Source organism: Phyllostomus discolor, chromosome 12 (genome assembly GCF_004126475.2).
Source record: "Phyllostomus discolor isolate MPI-MPIP mPhyDis1 chromosome 12, mPhyDis1.pri.v3, whole genome shotgun sequence".
NCBI classification, from domain to species: domain Eukaryota; kingdom Metazoa; phylum Chordata; class Mammalia; order Chiroptera; family Phyllostomidae; genus Phyllostomus; species Phyllostomus discolor.
This window is the reverse complement of record NC_040914.2, coordinates 35418812-35435733: the sequence shown is the minus strand read 5'-3', so window position 1 is coordinate 35435733 and position 16922 is coordinate 35418812. Positions and strand designations below refer to the sequence as shown.

General features: G+C 42.1%; 1 protein-coding gene across 1 annotated transcript in view; it reads right to left on the bottom strand.

Annotated features, from left to right (window-relative positions):
• CERS3 (ceramide synthase 3) overlaps positions 1-16922 on the bottom strand; it is an 83275-nt gene that overhangs the window by 57073 nt on the left and 9280 nt on the right. Inside the window, exon 3 of the mRNA XM_028502392.2 lies at positions 4947-5120. Coding sequence (XP_028358193.1) covers positions 4947-5119 — 173 coding nt within the window. The 5' untranslated portion in view covers position 5120. The remainder of the gene's footprint in view (positions 1-4946; positions 5121-16922) is intronic.

Sequence of the window (16922 nt, the reverse complement as noted above, 5' to 3'; positions counted from 1 at the left end):
TCAATAAAACTGATTTTTGAAGATAATAATAGGTCTCCATGCTTCCCTTAATTCTAACAAAAGCTCTATCTCCTGCCAGGCCAGTCTATTGTTGTCCTGACTTAGGAGTTTCTGTGTTTGATTAAATGCTGGAAATTTTAGTTATGAATGATCATTTAGCCCTTCAATTCATTTTTTATAACCATAGGAGTTGAATAAAAATTTCCTAAGATAATCTGATAAAATGTATAAACCAATCCAACTTCCAGATGGACTAAGTGCTCCTGGAAATGGCCCATACATTTCAGAGACATATAAAAACAAACTAATTATGCACCAGATGTACAGAGAGCCATGGGGATAGGTCATAAAACATAGTGCCATACTTTAAAAAAAGGAGAAGAAACAGAATAAGGTCTTATCATCATACCATATGTCAACTAACAATACATACAATTTGTGTTTATGCACATGTTTTACTAGGTCATACAAACAAAAGCCATCAAAAACATTAGAATCCAGCAGCGAGGGGAATGGGACTAGGAAATGGGGATAAAAGGTAATTAGTGAAAAAGTTAATTCAAATCAATCAATCAAAAGAGGTCTTACTTAGACCAAAGATAGCATACCATGATCTGAGGAGCATGATTAATTATTTCCCTCCTTGCATAAAAGGTCCAAATAAAACAAAAACTAAGATATTTTGAAAACTAACAAAGTCTCAGAAAACATATATGACAGGGTTTTGGATAAATAATGGAATTGGTTCATTTATCCAACCTACTAGTTGAAAATTTTTATTGGAGAACACACTTATTGTTTTTACTAGTAGAATAACACAAATACAAAATGGTTCAATATGGTCATGCTCTCAATCATAATCACTCAATGCTATCTCCTCAAATGTTAGAAATGAAGAAGTTAGGGAAAATGAAAAAGCAAAGCAGAATCAAGCCAAGAAGACTTATGCGGTAAGGGAATACAGCCAATCTCCAAGCCAGATGAAGTATATAACATTCCCCTCTGAAGGGTCATGTGAGAATAAGCATGTGGATAAGTATACGCAGCGGATAAACAGACATCCACAGCACACTTGCTGATGTGAAGAACAAATCTATATTAATTTCAAGAAAGAGAAATATGGTCTTGTTTTTTATGTGTCCAGGCTTCGGGCACAGAAATAGTATTTTCCGTAGGACAGAGGGAATATATAAATACAGTTTTCTACTTCGGCATTATCCTTCCTTTCCAAATAAATCTAAAGAATCGGTCACTTCACCTAATGTAGGTGTAAATAAATATGAATAGGTATGTAATCTAAAATCTATTTTGTAAAAGGAGGGAATAAAGCAGCACAATAAATATCTGATAAACTGAACTGCAAACAGAAGAGAAAGGACAGGTCTAAGCTCTAAAAGAACCTTAGAGACTAAGTCACGTGAACTTTCATTTTATTGATACGGAATAGAAAAAGTCCAAGAGAAAGAAAAAAGAATGTGGACTTCTGCTCCCACATAAGTGGTTCGGAGAGAGGTTAGTCACCAGGAAAGGGTCTCTCAGGTTTGCTACTATTGCAGAACTGAGCCTTCCTATGGCCCCATTCAGATACCCTAGTAGCCCCCTGTTTATCTGGCACCTGTGAGGTCAGTTACCTGTGAGCGAAAGCCTCGCAACCCCAGAAGCTCCCCCTCCCTTTTTAATACTATTTTACTGAATAAAAGGCAGGCAGGCCTAGGCAGACGTTAAACATATGAAGTGTCAGTAATTCTTCTAAATAGAAACAATAGCCTACTGGCATAAAATTGTTTCCTTGCTCCTAAGGATTCAAAGGCTCTTTGAACCAGAGGGTTTTACGTGAGAAAACAAAATATCCGGAGCAATACAATCTCAAATAACACTTAAGTCTAATGTGTGGATTGAGAGACAGTTTCAACTGAGGCCCGGAACAATCCTTTTTGAACTCCTGAAGGATGCCCCACTCACCCTTCTTTAAAGAATGAAGGGTGGGCTATCCCCTCCTGCCCTGTTGCCGAGCAAAAGTGGTAGAGGTGTGGGGGATGTATTTGTCACGTCACGGACTAGGTCAAAGAAAAAAGATTACCTTCTCATTTTACCAACTCCACCCATGCCTCGGGCTCTTCTGGGAACCTAATTCACTGTAAGATAATGTGTTTATTCCACAAGTATTTAAAGTTGAAAATCTTAGATCCCCTTTAAATAACACTTCAGGCACAGAAAAGAATGCATAAAGGGGTCTGGATACATGAGTTAGAAACTGCTACTCTAGACCAAAAAAGAAAATCAAATATAAGCCACAAACGAGAATTTGTAAGGAAAGGGAATCCTAAAATATGAAGCAAATGTCCGTCACTATCAGGTGATCTACTTGTCTGTCCTTTATCAGTTCTGTCTCTGCACTCCTGCTCTCTGCACCCAGGAGAAGGGGCATTACTTCCTGACCTGACGTGGCTCCTGGCTAGTGCTAACAGATAAAAACGAGCGGCCAAATCACAAGTCCTAGTCACAGTTCCTAGGACAAAAGAAGGAAGGTTTCTTGTGATAAACATATGATAAGATAGGCTGAAATGTGGTGTCAAATTTATGTGAATTTTTAAGATAGTTCAGCCCCGACCAGTGTGGCTCTGTGGGCTGGGCGTTGTTGATTTGATTCCAGTCAGGGCACATGCCTGGGCTGCCAGCTGGATCCCAGGTTGGGGTGTGGGAGAGGCAACAGATCAATGTTTCTCTCTCACATCGATGTTTCGCTCCTCCTCTTTCTCTCTCTCTCCCCCTCTAAAAAAATTAAAATAAAATCTTAAAAGAAAACAGTTCAGTAAATTTCACATTTGCTATCAACCCTTTAGGCTGTGTCTTCTGCATTCACAAGAGATATTAATTTACTCCCTTTTGCCATCAGGAGTACTTCGCTGTAAAAGTCCAGGAAGTACCAGTATGGGGAAAATAAAAAACCAACCCCCCTGAACCTGGTGTCATAACATGTGGGTGCAAGTCCCAAGGTGCCTGCTACTCCTTACGTACTTCTCATCTGACCTTGGCTGGTTCACTTACCTCTCATTTTCTCCACTGAGATTATATCGCTTGTGATTTTATACATATCTCAAACTATAAGTTTCTATTTAAATGTAAGGTGTAATATTTTATTCATAAATGGTTTAATCTAATATGAATGATATGGAAGCCCTGGAAAAAATAAACTTATACTTCAAAACGCATAATTTCTCTTCCATGTTATCTTTTCCTTGCTTCTACTGCATTAAAACAGAGATGGGACCAGTGGAGCAACACAGCGTTCTGTAGTGTCACAGAATGGAAAAAGCGAAGGGTGAATTATTGGGAGTTAAAATTAGAAAGACATAGGAAAGATGATACAGACTTTACTTAGTCACTTGAGAAGCATCAAGAACAGTCCTAGGAATTAAAAGAAGATTGGATTCCTTCCTAATTGTTGTTGGCCAGGCCAAGACCAAGACAAGTTGGTCCTCCACAGCTGTGCTGCTTTGGCAACCAAAAGCATGTTCTAGTTCACTGTCCTCATCAAAACATAGAAAATGGAGCTGTCCACCAAAAAAAGTAGGAAATCTGCAATGCAAATAAGTAGAGGAACTAGATGCCAAATTCCAAGATCACTAGACACACGGCAAGAAAGCAAGCATTTTAGGATGAGAGAGAATAATTTGCTAATTTGATAGTGCAGTGGCAGAATCCTACTTCATTTATTTATGCATTCTTTGACAAATCCAAACATGTGAGTAAAAAGTAGAATTAACTGTCAAAAAGGAAGAACACTTTCAAGTGTTCTCAGCTAGGGTTAGTGGTATCCAGGGGCTTTCTCTTCCTCCTCCCAAGAGCAATAGCGCATTTTTGGCCCAAGGGAAGGAGTTGTTTGTACAGAAACCTTTTGGAGAGTCCATGAGACAGAGCTGGTCAAACTAACTCCTGAGATAAGGACCCTGCAAATGGTTATAAACATATGATCTGCATTACAGTTAGTCTTGGACAAAATGATCTTTATCAGATTTTGTCTTAAGTTTTTCCAACTCTTGACATTCAAATATTCTTTCTGCTCCAGAAAAATTATGTGCTAATAACAGTTTTTTGAAACAGAGACAACTATAGAGATTATAGATGAACATTTATCTCCTATTATCATAACACTAGCACAGTTTTAATAAAAATGTTGAAAGTAATATCTATTTAAATTAAATTAAGAAAAAGAAGTTTACTTTTTCTAAGAAAGCAAATTAATATTTTTTTCTTTGATTTCCTTATACTTTGGAATGAAGGGCTGCTATTAAAATTTTAAATAAACCTTTAAAATAAGCTATGTGATAAAGTAATACTAAATTTGGTCTTTAATGAGCCATTTTTGCTACTTTATAGGCATTCTAAAATGATAATGCTTCCCCTAGCCATAGCTTCCTCTAACACTGCCTTTCTGGAAATGCATGTCCTTTGCCAGATGCCTGGGCACGTGGAAGACAAACTGGGTCCCCACACTGTCCATGACACTGATAAGCTCTGTGATACTTAACCTCTCAATCTCAATTTTCTTTATTTTATTGTTGTTTAATTATAGTTAACCCCATTTTTCCCCTGTTGCTCTCCTTAGCCCTGCCAGTCCCCACACCCCCAGTTGATCCCCACCCTGGTGCCCATGACCACGGGTCCTTTATACGTGTTTCCTGACTAGACCCTTTCCCTTCTTTCCCCCATTATCCCTCTCCCCCTCCCATCAACCACTTGTTTCTAATTTTTATTTGTTCAGCTTCTAGATAACATTCGGTATACATTTGATTTCATGAACCCCCAACCCCCAAGAATCTGGGTAGCCTATTAGCTGCAACTTCTGAACAACAGATTCTTTAAGGATCTCACCAAGATTCTGTTATTCTAGAGTTGGGACAAAGAAGGGAAAAGGGAATGAAAGACACACAAACAATACTTACTTTTCAAAGAAGTGTCTGATAATCAGCAAGCCAAAAGCACAAGGAATTGTCATATACAAATGAGAGGGTTTTACAAAGACAAGCCCATCATGATCTTCGAGATCTGACCACTTTATTGTTGTTGGAAGCCAGAATCTTTCCAACCAAAACCAGTCTTTAAACGTCTGAAACATTCTAGAGAGACAGAAAAAGAATACATTAGACTTGTAAAACAAATAAGATTGAGATAACATTGAGCAACTTTACTCAAAATGCCTAAACTAGGGAATTCTGGCAAAAGAAACAGGTAAGAATGGAATACTATCATTTAATGGGCTCGTGGGTCTTCATTGCATCAGCAAGAATTGGCCCTGGCTGGTGTGGCTCAGTAGATTGAGCACCAGCTTGTCAAACAAAAGGTTGCCGATTCGATTCCCACTCAGGGTACATGCCTGGGTTGTGGGCCAGGTCCCCAGAAGGGGGCACGTGAGAGAGGCAACCACACATTGATGTTTCTCTCCTTCTCCTTTTCCCTCCCTCCCTCCTCTCTAAAAATAAATTAATAAAATCTTCAAACAAACAAATAAACAAACAAACAAGAATTGCTCTGCCAATACTCACAGAGCAATTTCGGCTGAGTTGGGCAAACTGAAGTTTAACACACCCCTGCTCATACTTTCTGTACAAGATATATTCACGTTATGTGCATGCATCTTCCTCTTGTATGATTCTATGGTATGAGAAACAATAATAACCTCTGCAACTTCAACATGCCAAAGGTCAACCTCATGAAAGCTCCAAATAATGCATGACTCTGTACTAGAACCCCAAGAACTTCTCTTGCAGATAAAAACAAGCACATTTTATTTCATGTTACAATGTTTCAATTATTGTGCATCAACAAATATTTATTAGATTCTACTGTTTGTCAAGCACTGTGTTTGCACCGAGGATCCAAAGATTAAGAGACAGCTTTTCCTCAAGCTGGGTAGGAAGAAAGGGAGGCCTGGAGAGAAGTGACATTGAGGGGAAAGGTAGGAAACTCAAGGGATGGGAGATAAAGCACCGTGGGGTGGCAGTGGGACAGGGGACCCGAGAGGACGGGAAGACTGTCAGAAGAAGGCTCAGAGCGGAGCACTGCCCTTTGATTTGGACTTCACATGAGGGAGAGTTCCAGAGTATGGACCTCCAGGTCCTTCAGAAAAATCCACACAAAAACCCATAAGCAAATCATGGTGACATAATTGTCTACTTCATTTTATCTCTCATTCGCTGTTCAGAGATGGCTCATGCTAGGTAGCACTGTCTCAGTCACAGCCACACCTACAAGGTGTGGAAGAGCAAGGATTTTTTTTTTTTTGCCCATATATTAATCTTTTTACTATCATTCTACTCTGGGGGAAGGTAAATCCCATTAATACAGTTGCAAAGTTGTGCAAATATAGTGCAGTACCGATGATGATCAAGAAAGATTTATTGAGATGAGCCCTGGCTGGTGTGGCTCAGTGGATTGAGTGCTGGACTGGAAACCAAAGGGTCACTGGTTCGATTCCCACTCAAGGCACAAGCCTGCGTTGCGGGCCAGGTCCCCACAACCACACATTGATGTTTCTCTCCCTCTCTTTCTCCCTCCCCCATCCCCTCTCTAAAATAAATAAATAATATTTTTAAAGTTTAAAAAGAAAAAAAAGAAAGATTTATTGAACACATCCTGTATGTCAGACCATGGGGCCGCCGAAAGGAAGGGACAATCCCAGACTCAGGGAGCTCACAACTGAGGCAGCACTGATGCAGATCTGGACTTGGGAGGGGGCGGTGAGGCTGACGAAACAGGTGTTGGGAAGGGGGAACGAACACACCTTGGTAAAGAAACTGAGGATTCAAGCTTGGTTGCCTGGGCCACCTGACATAAGTGACCAAAAGAGGAAATTTGCTTTGAAAGGCTCAGCCAGATAAGGCTAATAACAACAAGAGGCACCAGTCAAACTTCACCTAAAATTCAAACTTCCTACAGATCATAGAAACCAACCCAGGCCCCGGGAGTCTCTCTGTACCAGGCCTTGTCCCTCGTGCATCGGAACAAGACACTACTGCAAAGGCAAAGATATCTTTTCCTACAAGTTTGCCTCAGCAGGTTCATTACTTTACTGCCTCCAAATTTAACAGAATAGGAACCCGGGGAACAAATAACAATGGCAATGGGTTAGATTTTCTTTTGATATTGTTATAATAATTGTTATACTAAACAGTTTGTTCACTTCTAAGATATTACTCCAGGAAGTATGGATTACTCTGTCCAGTGTGAAATATAAATATTTCTAATTGATATTTATAATAATATTTATAACTTAGTGGATAATAAATGGCTAAAGAATTCTAATTAAAGAATTGAATAAATAGCTTACAATGATTATGTAGGAGTTGGCTGCTCTAAATAATGCCCTGTGCACCATATGCAAGCAATGAATCAAGATGTGTTGAGAGCCATAGTAACTTTAATACCCAATAGCCAAAAACATTTAAAGAGAAATAGAGACAGAAAGAATTTAGAAGTTGAGGGTGGGCCCCTGGAAGACGCAGTTCAAACTGAGAAAAAAAGCAAATCTACATTATTCATTCTTTCTTCACATGCTGCCACCAAACATCAATTATTGCTGCTTCAAAAGAGTTAACGATCCCTTCTTCGCAGCAGACCCAAAAATCAATGCAAAATGAAACACAGACCTAAAAGTAAGGGCTAAAATGATGAAACTCTTAGAAGACTATAAAGGAGTAGATCTTCATGACCTCGGGTTAGGCAAAGCCTTCTTACATAGGGCACCAAAAGCAAAACTGCAAAATATAAAACAGATAAGCTGGACTTCATCAGAATGGAAACCTCTTGTGCTATGAGCCTCCCCCGTCCTCAGGCCACAGGCCTGTGCCAGAACCTCTGGCATCCTTTAGAGTCACCTTGCCCGGACCCCGGCACACTGTGAGTGCCATTCGGAGGTAGCCCAGCACCGGGCCTCACAGTAGCAGGGAAATCACCGCTGTTGAGTGGAGTTGGTGCAATGCCTTTCCCACTGTGCAAGCCAAGGTGGACGGTTCTCCTTCTGCTGGCGGCCGGCCTGGGATGGCCCAGGCTTGGCCAACTGGATGCTTTTCTCAGGACTCTGAGCCTGGAGCAGACGACGATATCCAGCAGCAGCAGATGGCACCCGGCCTAGGCTGCAGCTGCTGCTAAAAAGACAGTTGTCTGTCAGCCTCTTGGCCTTCCCATCTCCTTGGTTTCTACTGCCACCCAAGTCTGGTCCACCACCCTCCTTCGACACTGTGAGTCACTTCCAATAAATTCCTCTCTCTGTTTATGAGAGGTGGATTCGGTTGCCTACAACCAAAAGCGCTGACTGATACACCTAGCATTTTCCCCACCCTCCATGAAATGAAGCTGAGAGCTCCAATTCAGTCCTCTGAACCTTCAAGTCAGCAGAGGTGCCTGGATTAGGATTTTCTTAATCCTAAATAGGATTAGGATCACCCCTAGAATAACTGAAAAGAGAATGGCAGTCTATAGCATCTGTCAGTTTCTCCCTATGTTTAGCCTCTGAGCTCATCTTACTGACAATGGACACTCATTTGTCCCTTTTCCTTTCTTTCTCCCCCGTTTTTGTCCCTGCTCTGCCTAAATTTCAAATCTGACAGTGGCCCTCATGGTCACTGCTAACTTAAGGTTTTTTGTTGCTGTTGCTCAGGGTAAAAGAGGCTGCTGTCTCCCCTCAAAAAGATGCTGGGTGGGGTGCAAAACAAATGCCCGACACAGAGAGCGGATGATCCGTTTGTCCTGTGTAAACTGTCTAAGCGCTGCAATACTTCGACGACAGCCAGATGGAAAGAGAATTAGGAAGGACTGGGATAGAGAGACACCTGCATTTTCAAAACCTCACAAATGACTGCTCTGAAAACAACTTCTGAGCACTTGCAACAGTGCATCTGTCGTTCAGGGACCCTGCCTGTGACTCAGTCACCTTTTGGACAGTGTGACTCCCACATTAAACTTGTAGCCCATCTCTCATCTTTATTGATTTGGCTGAACTCTAGGCCTTTCTGGCAACTGAAGAACTGTCAGCTCAGTTAACAGCTCTTCAGTCTCTCCGCTTGGTATTCTCTTGGAAGTAAACGCACTTATTTACTCCTTGGCCATTCCCAGTCTCTTTTTTCCTCATCGGTTACTCCAATTCCCCTTTTCCCATCCCTTGCATATTCTCTAAGTACTGCAATTCCTATTTATATAAAAATATCTGAAGGAACTACAATTTGTACTTACATAAGAGATTTGAGGCTGTTTTAACAATCAGAAATATTTGCAAGAGAAATACTTGCATTAATTTCTTTTTTATTTAGGGAAGCATCAGTAATGGAGGTGGCATCATAACCCAGCTGTGTTTTCCCACCTGCTATTATTGTGAAAATTTTAAACGCTACTTTCAACCCCAGCTGCCAGCAGTTTGCAGGAAGACAGTGTAACTAATGTAGGTTCTTATGACTCATTATTTTCTGACCTCATGGATACAGAACCCAACAGGGTGAGGGACGCCAGTTGAGCCACTTTCTCAGATGAACACCACATTAAATCTGACCTTAGGACTGAGGAACTAAAACCATCTGGGCCACAAGTTTATCACTATTTGAAGTCACATTATAGTAAAGTAGTAAAAATGTAGCACTTGAGCTATTGCTGAGGTAAGAACTCCTAGTCAGGCTAGGGCTCTGGATGGTTTCTGGTGCTTACCCACAGGATCCCTGCTATTAATGCCACACCAGGGCAGAAGACCGCTGACTACAGGACACATGGCCCAGATGCAGGAGTCACAAGAAATTACTCTCTCTCCAGAAGAGAAAATGTCTGTGTGAGAAGGGGACCAGAGACGGGAAGTTAGGTAGAGAAGTCAGACTGCAGTAGAGGTGCGTTCCTGCGTGGTGACGGGAAGAGAGACACTCTGGAATCAACGTCTCACTCCCTGAGTGTTAATTTGGGGGGAAGATGTGAGAGCTGGGGAGACTGGGTGACCAGATAATAGTGAGCCCGGGGTTGTCTGGTTAAGTCAGCTCCAGAAAAAGAGGGACCTTGTCCAGCCTGTTCACTGTTGTACACTCAACACTTGCACACAGTAGACACTCAGTAATTATTTGCTGAATGAAAGGATGGGAGGTTTACTGGGGCTGAAAATCAAGGAGAGATGTTATGGCCAAAAATGTTATCTAATTTAATTGCCTACAAGCAATTTCGTTTGTATTAGTTGCAAAACGATTTTTAAAACTTGGTGCAGGGGTCAGGTCAACATGCTTATCTACACTGAGTCTTTGTGTTTTCTTTGGAAGTGACTCTACAAACTCAGCCAAAAAAACTGGTTATGCCTTGAAGATAAAACACCAAGGAAAACATTAGCGGCCACTTGCTTCCTGTCAACAGGGTAAGGACTGAGCCAACTGTAAATTCTACTTCGATGAGCATTTCAAATTGTGCCATTTCAAATGGACGAGACAATGCAAACGACAGAGCAACTTAACTGCGGAGGGTATTTATTATGACTAAGTTAGTGCATAAAAAGCCTGTAAATGCCTGGGCTTACAACTGCACAAGAACTGAAGAGAAAAAAAAAACAAAACCCCGTACTTAGCATAGAGAAGTAATTAACTTACAACAGGATAAAAACAACTTTAAGAAATGCTCTCATACTAAATTTTCCAATTAGATCCATTTAAAGCCTTGAAGAAATTCAGAGCAGACTTAGAAACTGGGAAAAGAAAATAGTTCAGAGTGTTTGTGGCAACAGCATGGTAGCACCCCAGAGATGTCACTGAGGGTAATGGCATGACCTAAGTACCACTCATTCTGCCTTTCACTTACAGGCTTCCTACCCCCAAGCTTTACTGGGCACGTGGCCACCCCGCCACGCAAGTCACCATTTCCCAACCTCCCTCATGGCCAAGTGTGGCTGTGTGTGACTAGGTCTGGGTCAGTGACGTGGGAGGGGAACAGACTGGCATGATCTTCGAAAGACCAAGCAGCATGTCCCGGAAAGACAGAGGTCTTTCCTCCTGACAGCTGGAAATGGGATGATACCTGGACTGTGACATGCAAGAGAACTAAACTCCTATCTTACAAAAGTCCTTCAGTTTTGAGTTATTTTTTTATAACAGCTTAGGCTGTACTGCTTGTTAATAGACAGGGAAGGATATAATGGAGAAGTAAATAAAAACTATGGTGTTCATGAAAAAACACCTAAGGGGAATGGAAAGGCCAGCTACAGACAAGAGAAAATGTTTGCAGTGTTTGCAACACAAAAGACACATCTAGAACACGTAAAGAACTCCTACAACTGAAAAAAGAAATGAAGTTGTGGGACTTCTTTCACAACAAGCTCATGGGGGCCTGGATTCCCATTAACATCCTGCCCCTTGCAGAACATGCTAAGAATTTGCTCCATCTACTGGGCTTCTAGTACAGGGCCTGTGTGGGCTATAAATTTGTTGCCACTCAGCTCCAAATTCACCCTTTTTGCCTGCACTATGAAGTATGTCTGGTCCCTGTACCTGCTTCCCTTTGCCAGGTGGCCTGTGTCAGTAGTTGGGTAGCAGAGCGACATTGCAAGAAGAGACTTGCTTTCTGTCTCTGGGGTGCTCCCAGGGAAGGCTCCAGCTGCCCCCGTGGGCAGTGGCCTGGAGATCTCTACCATGTTCCAGAGGGCTGCTGTCCAGCCCATCCTGCGGCTCCCTAATCACATGAGCATAGACTGTTCCTTCTGCCTAGAATGCTCCGTCCTCCTGTCTTTGCCCCCTCCCCTCCTTATCCTTCCAGTCTTGATTGAAGTGTCTCTAAGATCTTCATCAAGGCTCCTGCTCCCCTCTTGCACCCGAAGCTACATAAAGTACTTCCTGGGTGCTTTTTCTTCATAATAGGTATCAAATTAGTAATTAGATATTGGTATGCTGATTTAAGTCTGGCTCCCTCCCCAGACTTCAAGATGCATGAGGGCACAATAGCATTCAAAAAGTTGGCACGTGCTAAGTGTACAAACAGGAAGTGCTCAGCAGGTACTAGGGGAGGCAGAATGCCACAGCGGTCAAGTGTACGGCTTTGGAGCCAGACTGCCTGGGTCTGAAGCCCAGGCTGATGCTGCACTAGCTATGTGCCCTCGGACAACTAAATGTCAGTTTCCGCATCTACAAGATAGAGATGATAATTGCATCTTCCTGATGGGGTGATTAAATGATGAAGTGAGTAAATGGTTGTAGATCATTGTATCACATGTCTCTTAAATGATAAATTGGAATGAAACTATTAAATATCATGTCATCCTTATAAAGAGAGGAACTGAATAAACTTTCTGGTCCTTAATTTTTGTAATTGACATCTATTAAGTTACAAGTTATTTAGAAGTAGTATTCAGTGCTATGACATAAATGGACCATATGTATCATTTATATACAAGTGTAAAATCATTACATTCATATGTTAATGTTACTGGCGGCAACATAAATGATACTACTCTTTTGGAAACTGGATAATACATTTTAGGAGTCACTCAAATGTTCAAGCCCACCTAGAGTGAACAAAAAAAATTTTAACTACGGTTAATAAATACTTCAATGTTAGTAATAATGGTTTTTTAAATTCTGAAATGTTTAAGTCCATTTTGAAATGTTAACTTGATGTAATAATCAGCTGAAGCTAAAAATTTATCAAAATGGAAAGTGTTTATGACATGTTAAAATTTATGAAATTTATGAAATTATAAAATTTATAAAATTTATGAAAGTGTTTATGACATGTCAAAATTTATGAAATTTATCAACATGGGAAGTGTTTATGACATGTTAAAAATAAAACCAAAATTCAAAATTATATCTACCATATGATCACATGATGGTGTATGATATCACTTTATTATACTATTTTATTCACATTCACGTATATGTGCACATGTGTGTGAAGATAAAAACTAGAAGGAAACATAAAACAATTGCTATGTGAAAATGGTAAAATTCTGGGTATTTTAAATTTTTTCATTATTCTTTTCCCAAAACACACCCCGTTTCTCTTGACTGAAAGGTGTCGTTAAGGTGATTTATTTCACATTATTATGTTTTTCTTTAAGAGGCTAATTTTTTTAAGCAAATGTGTCACATACAAAAGCTAATAGCTGATTTGCAGTAAGGCAACTTTGTTACCTTCATAAAACTTGTCATAGCCTTTTCACATACACAGACAGCTAAATGGTAGAATCTTCTGCATCCTAACAGTTTTGAAGAAAATTAAAAACATGCTCCTCAGTCCACAGGAAGACAGGCTCCGGAGATCCACCTGTACACGGACGAACGTGAGACTCCGGAGGTGATACAGAGAAGAGGAAAAGTGCAGCTTAGGGAGGCAGTACCCACCCAAACGAAATCCCTCTGGGTGCCTCTTTGCCTGTGTGGAGTCCCTGGCTCACCTCCGCCGTGGGCACTAACCTGGGCATCAATCGGCAGAGGAGAGGTTGCCAACGCCCAGCTGAGGACCCAGAGAGAGGTAAGCGAGGGTGGAAGTTTACGTCGACTGCTGACATGGACGGGAGCTTGCAGAGAAACAGGTGTGACTGAGACCAGCGGGATGTGAAGCAAAGTGTGGATAACATTAGGAGAATGCAGATCCTGAGATTCAAAGGAAAGGAGGCCAAGACCACTGGGCGGAACTCCAGGAGAAGGTCACATAGGATTGATCATCGATAATTCTGATTTCAAAAGTGGGATTTCCTTCCCACCATTTGTTTTCTTAAGTTAACTTTAGAGGTCTAAAATGTAAATTAATAGCTAGGTAACGAGGCAATGGTATTGCAATCAGCATCACATCAGCATTTCCTGTCCAAGTGCTATGAAATACTTTGCTCCTCTCCAAGTCATTCCATGCAAGCTCCCCTCCCCTGCCTGGTGAGTCACACATCTTGCTTCACAAATTACTCTGTTATTAGTCTCAGGCACAAGTGAGTGATGTATGCAAAAGCAAGGGAGTTGGGAAGCTCTCTGCCAGTGACTCACAGAGGAGCCTCAGGCGAGGCCTGATTCCGTCTCAAGTTTTCCCATTTGAGAGACCAGATGACCAGCTTCCTATGTACAAGGACCGAGGAGGGCGCCGCGGGATCTTTGCTGTCATTTAGTCCCAGGTGAAAGGGTCAGTAAGACTGCCATAGAAACTGCAAAGCTGTGGTTGATAAAATTTAAAATGAAACAAACAAACAAACACCAAAAACCCAATGCACTGCTTCACATGCACTGTCTTCCAAGCAGCTGAAACACCTGAGAAAGAACTGTGGCTCTGGAGTCAGAAAGCTGGGTTTGTAGCCCTGCCCTGGAACTTGCAAGCTAAGTGGTCTTGGGCAGCTCGAATTCTTCATCTGCTCACTGGTTGCTAACTGGACCCACTGCAAAGACCTGCCGTAGGTGTGTACGAACACCCAAACACAATGAGGTGGGGGGCCAATGTTACATAGTAATAGTATCCCATTATCCTAACCCTGTTGGGTATGGTCAAGAATCTCATGTCAAGCTGGTTTAACTAAGATCAAACACTGGGATTAAAAAAGATTCCTCAAGAGAGAGTAAGGGGACACCTTCCTGATCCTTCACAGCTGCCTTCCCCCACCCAAGACCTCCACATTGCTTGCCGCTGGGAAGAGATAACTGGTTTCATATCCTTCTCCCAGCAAGGGAAGCCTACGTAATGGGCACAAACTCTGCAAAGCAGAAAACCCAGGGACAAGCCGAACAGGTATCACACAGTGTCCTCCAGTCTCAACCTTTCCGACCACGAGACTCACCTGAGGGGAGTACCCAGACCTCCCCCAACAACACACTGGAGTAGAGTTCCCAGGACAGAGCATGTGGGAACCCAAGGCCTACTGGCTTATCAAGAGTTGGGGTTTGGGGATCTGAATGCCCATCTTCATCCCTTTCCAGCTACGTGACCTCTCGAGAGCAACTGACTTCTGCTAAGTGCTGAATGCCTCACTGGCAAACTAGGTGTAATAATTTTTATCTTTGCAAAGTCTAGGTCAGGCTTAAATGACATCCTGTGTCTAAATCACATTGTATAATACCTGGCCTATCATGAATGCCCAATAAGCTGTGGGCATTAGTCCTGGTCACTACTTACATTTCTTTGTCAATGGCACTGTGGACGTCCAGGGGCATGACAGCCAGCCATTGTCCACTGATTTCTGACAATGCCCTGATCAGGGCTGCGGTTACCCAGACCACATGCTGGTAAGGTACCAACTTTTCTGAGGGACAAGTGTCACTTGACAGGGTAACTCATTTCCTCAGTGACAGCAGGATTTCTTCCATCGCTGAGCCTGTCTTGGGCAGTGTCACCCAAGGAATCAGTTTATGAGAGTTGAGACCTACAGGAGGGTGTGGGGCCCCGTCCTGATCGAGAAGGAATTTGGAACATCCACCTCACAGCTGAAGGAGGATGACTTACTTTCAGGGAAGGACTTGGGGTTACTAAGGCACACTGATGAAGCAATCCCCAAATTTTCATATTTTTAAATACATGCTTATGTAATGTTTATAGGCAGGGTTTCCTGTGGTACAGCCTGCTGCCCCCACAGAATGAAGCACCTCATGGAAAAGAATGAGATGACAAAGACTCTAGAAATCTCGGATGAGGGTGGGTGCAGTGGGTCTGGGAGCCAACAGCAGAGGGCAGGGTCAGGGAGGGCAGAAAAATCTTCTCAAGTGCACATTCTCAACGGCTTTCTTCTTTGACTCCGACATCATAAACAAGTTAAAACAATGAAAGGCCAGGTTTCCCACTGGCAGGAACTGCCAGCATGGGGCCGGGACACGGGCACCTGCTGGGGAAGTCATGGTTTCCTCCAGGGAGCAAAGGTGTGAGGGTCCTCTCCCTGTCCCGGCTGGGGCAGCTGCTCCCTCTGTCCATGGCCACCAGCTCTTGGTATTTTTTATTCACCGAGAGAAAGTAACTCGTGAGATCTCAAAACTGAAAAGAACTAGTCATTCCTCTCCAGCCTCTATTTAATACAAGCCCCTTAAAGTGAAAAAAAAAAGTACAAGGCCATATTTTCAGTTGATGGGGGGCAGAGAAAAGAGAGAGAGAAAGAGAGAGAGGGAGGGAGATACAGGGTATCTACAAAGTCTGGAATAGAGAGAAAATGTTTCAATTATTATTATTTTTTGGATTAATGATTAAACCTATGGCTTTCAATTTAGAGATATTTTGCCTGTAAAATTATTTGTAAGGAAAAAACCTCTTGAGTATATTGTATGAAAATATAACATAAAAATAAAAATTGCCCTAGGTTTCCAGGCTTTTCAAACAAACATTCTTCCCAAAGGGGTATCTTAAAGCTTCTGTTTAATGTGTATTAATACTTACATGCTTTTTCACTTCAGTCTCTCTGATTTCTGTCTATAAACGCTAAGCAGGCGCCAGGGATAAGAGAGAACACTACGCTAACGCACAGCCAGGTCAGTCGACATCTGGCGCACAGTCAGCCCCTCTTTCCCCGGGGAGGAAAGTCACTCCCCCAGTACAAGCCAATGTGATTTTCCAGTTACTCTTCTATTGGTCTTGAGCCTTCTTTCTAAAATTTCTTCTTTATCCTAAGACTTACTGGCTATTTCCTCAATTTTTTTTCTGCCGAAAGATACAGTTGGCAGAAACGCTGCTGTGGATGACAAGCCTGAATTCTGAGAAGCAGGACCACAGGTGAGCCTAGAAAGAACAGTGACGGAACTGGAGCTGAGGGGACCCCCAGGGCAGGGCCGGCTCCGTGTGCTGGGTGGGGATCAGACTGCTGCGTCCTTCAGGTTAGTGAAATTTAAACAGAAATGTCTACAGGCTGACCTAAAGGAAAGGAATGAAATGAAAGAAAGTGAACAAAAGGACCACAAGATCTTCAACTCCAAAGACTTCAAGTGTCAATGTTGTCTGAAACAGATGTAGGAGACACT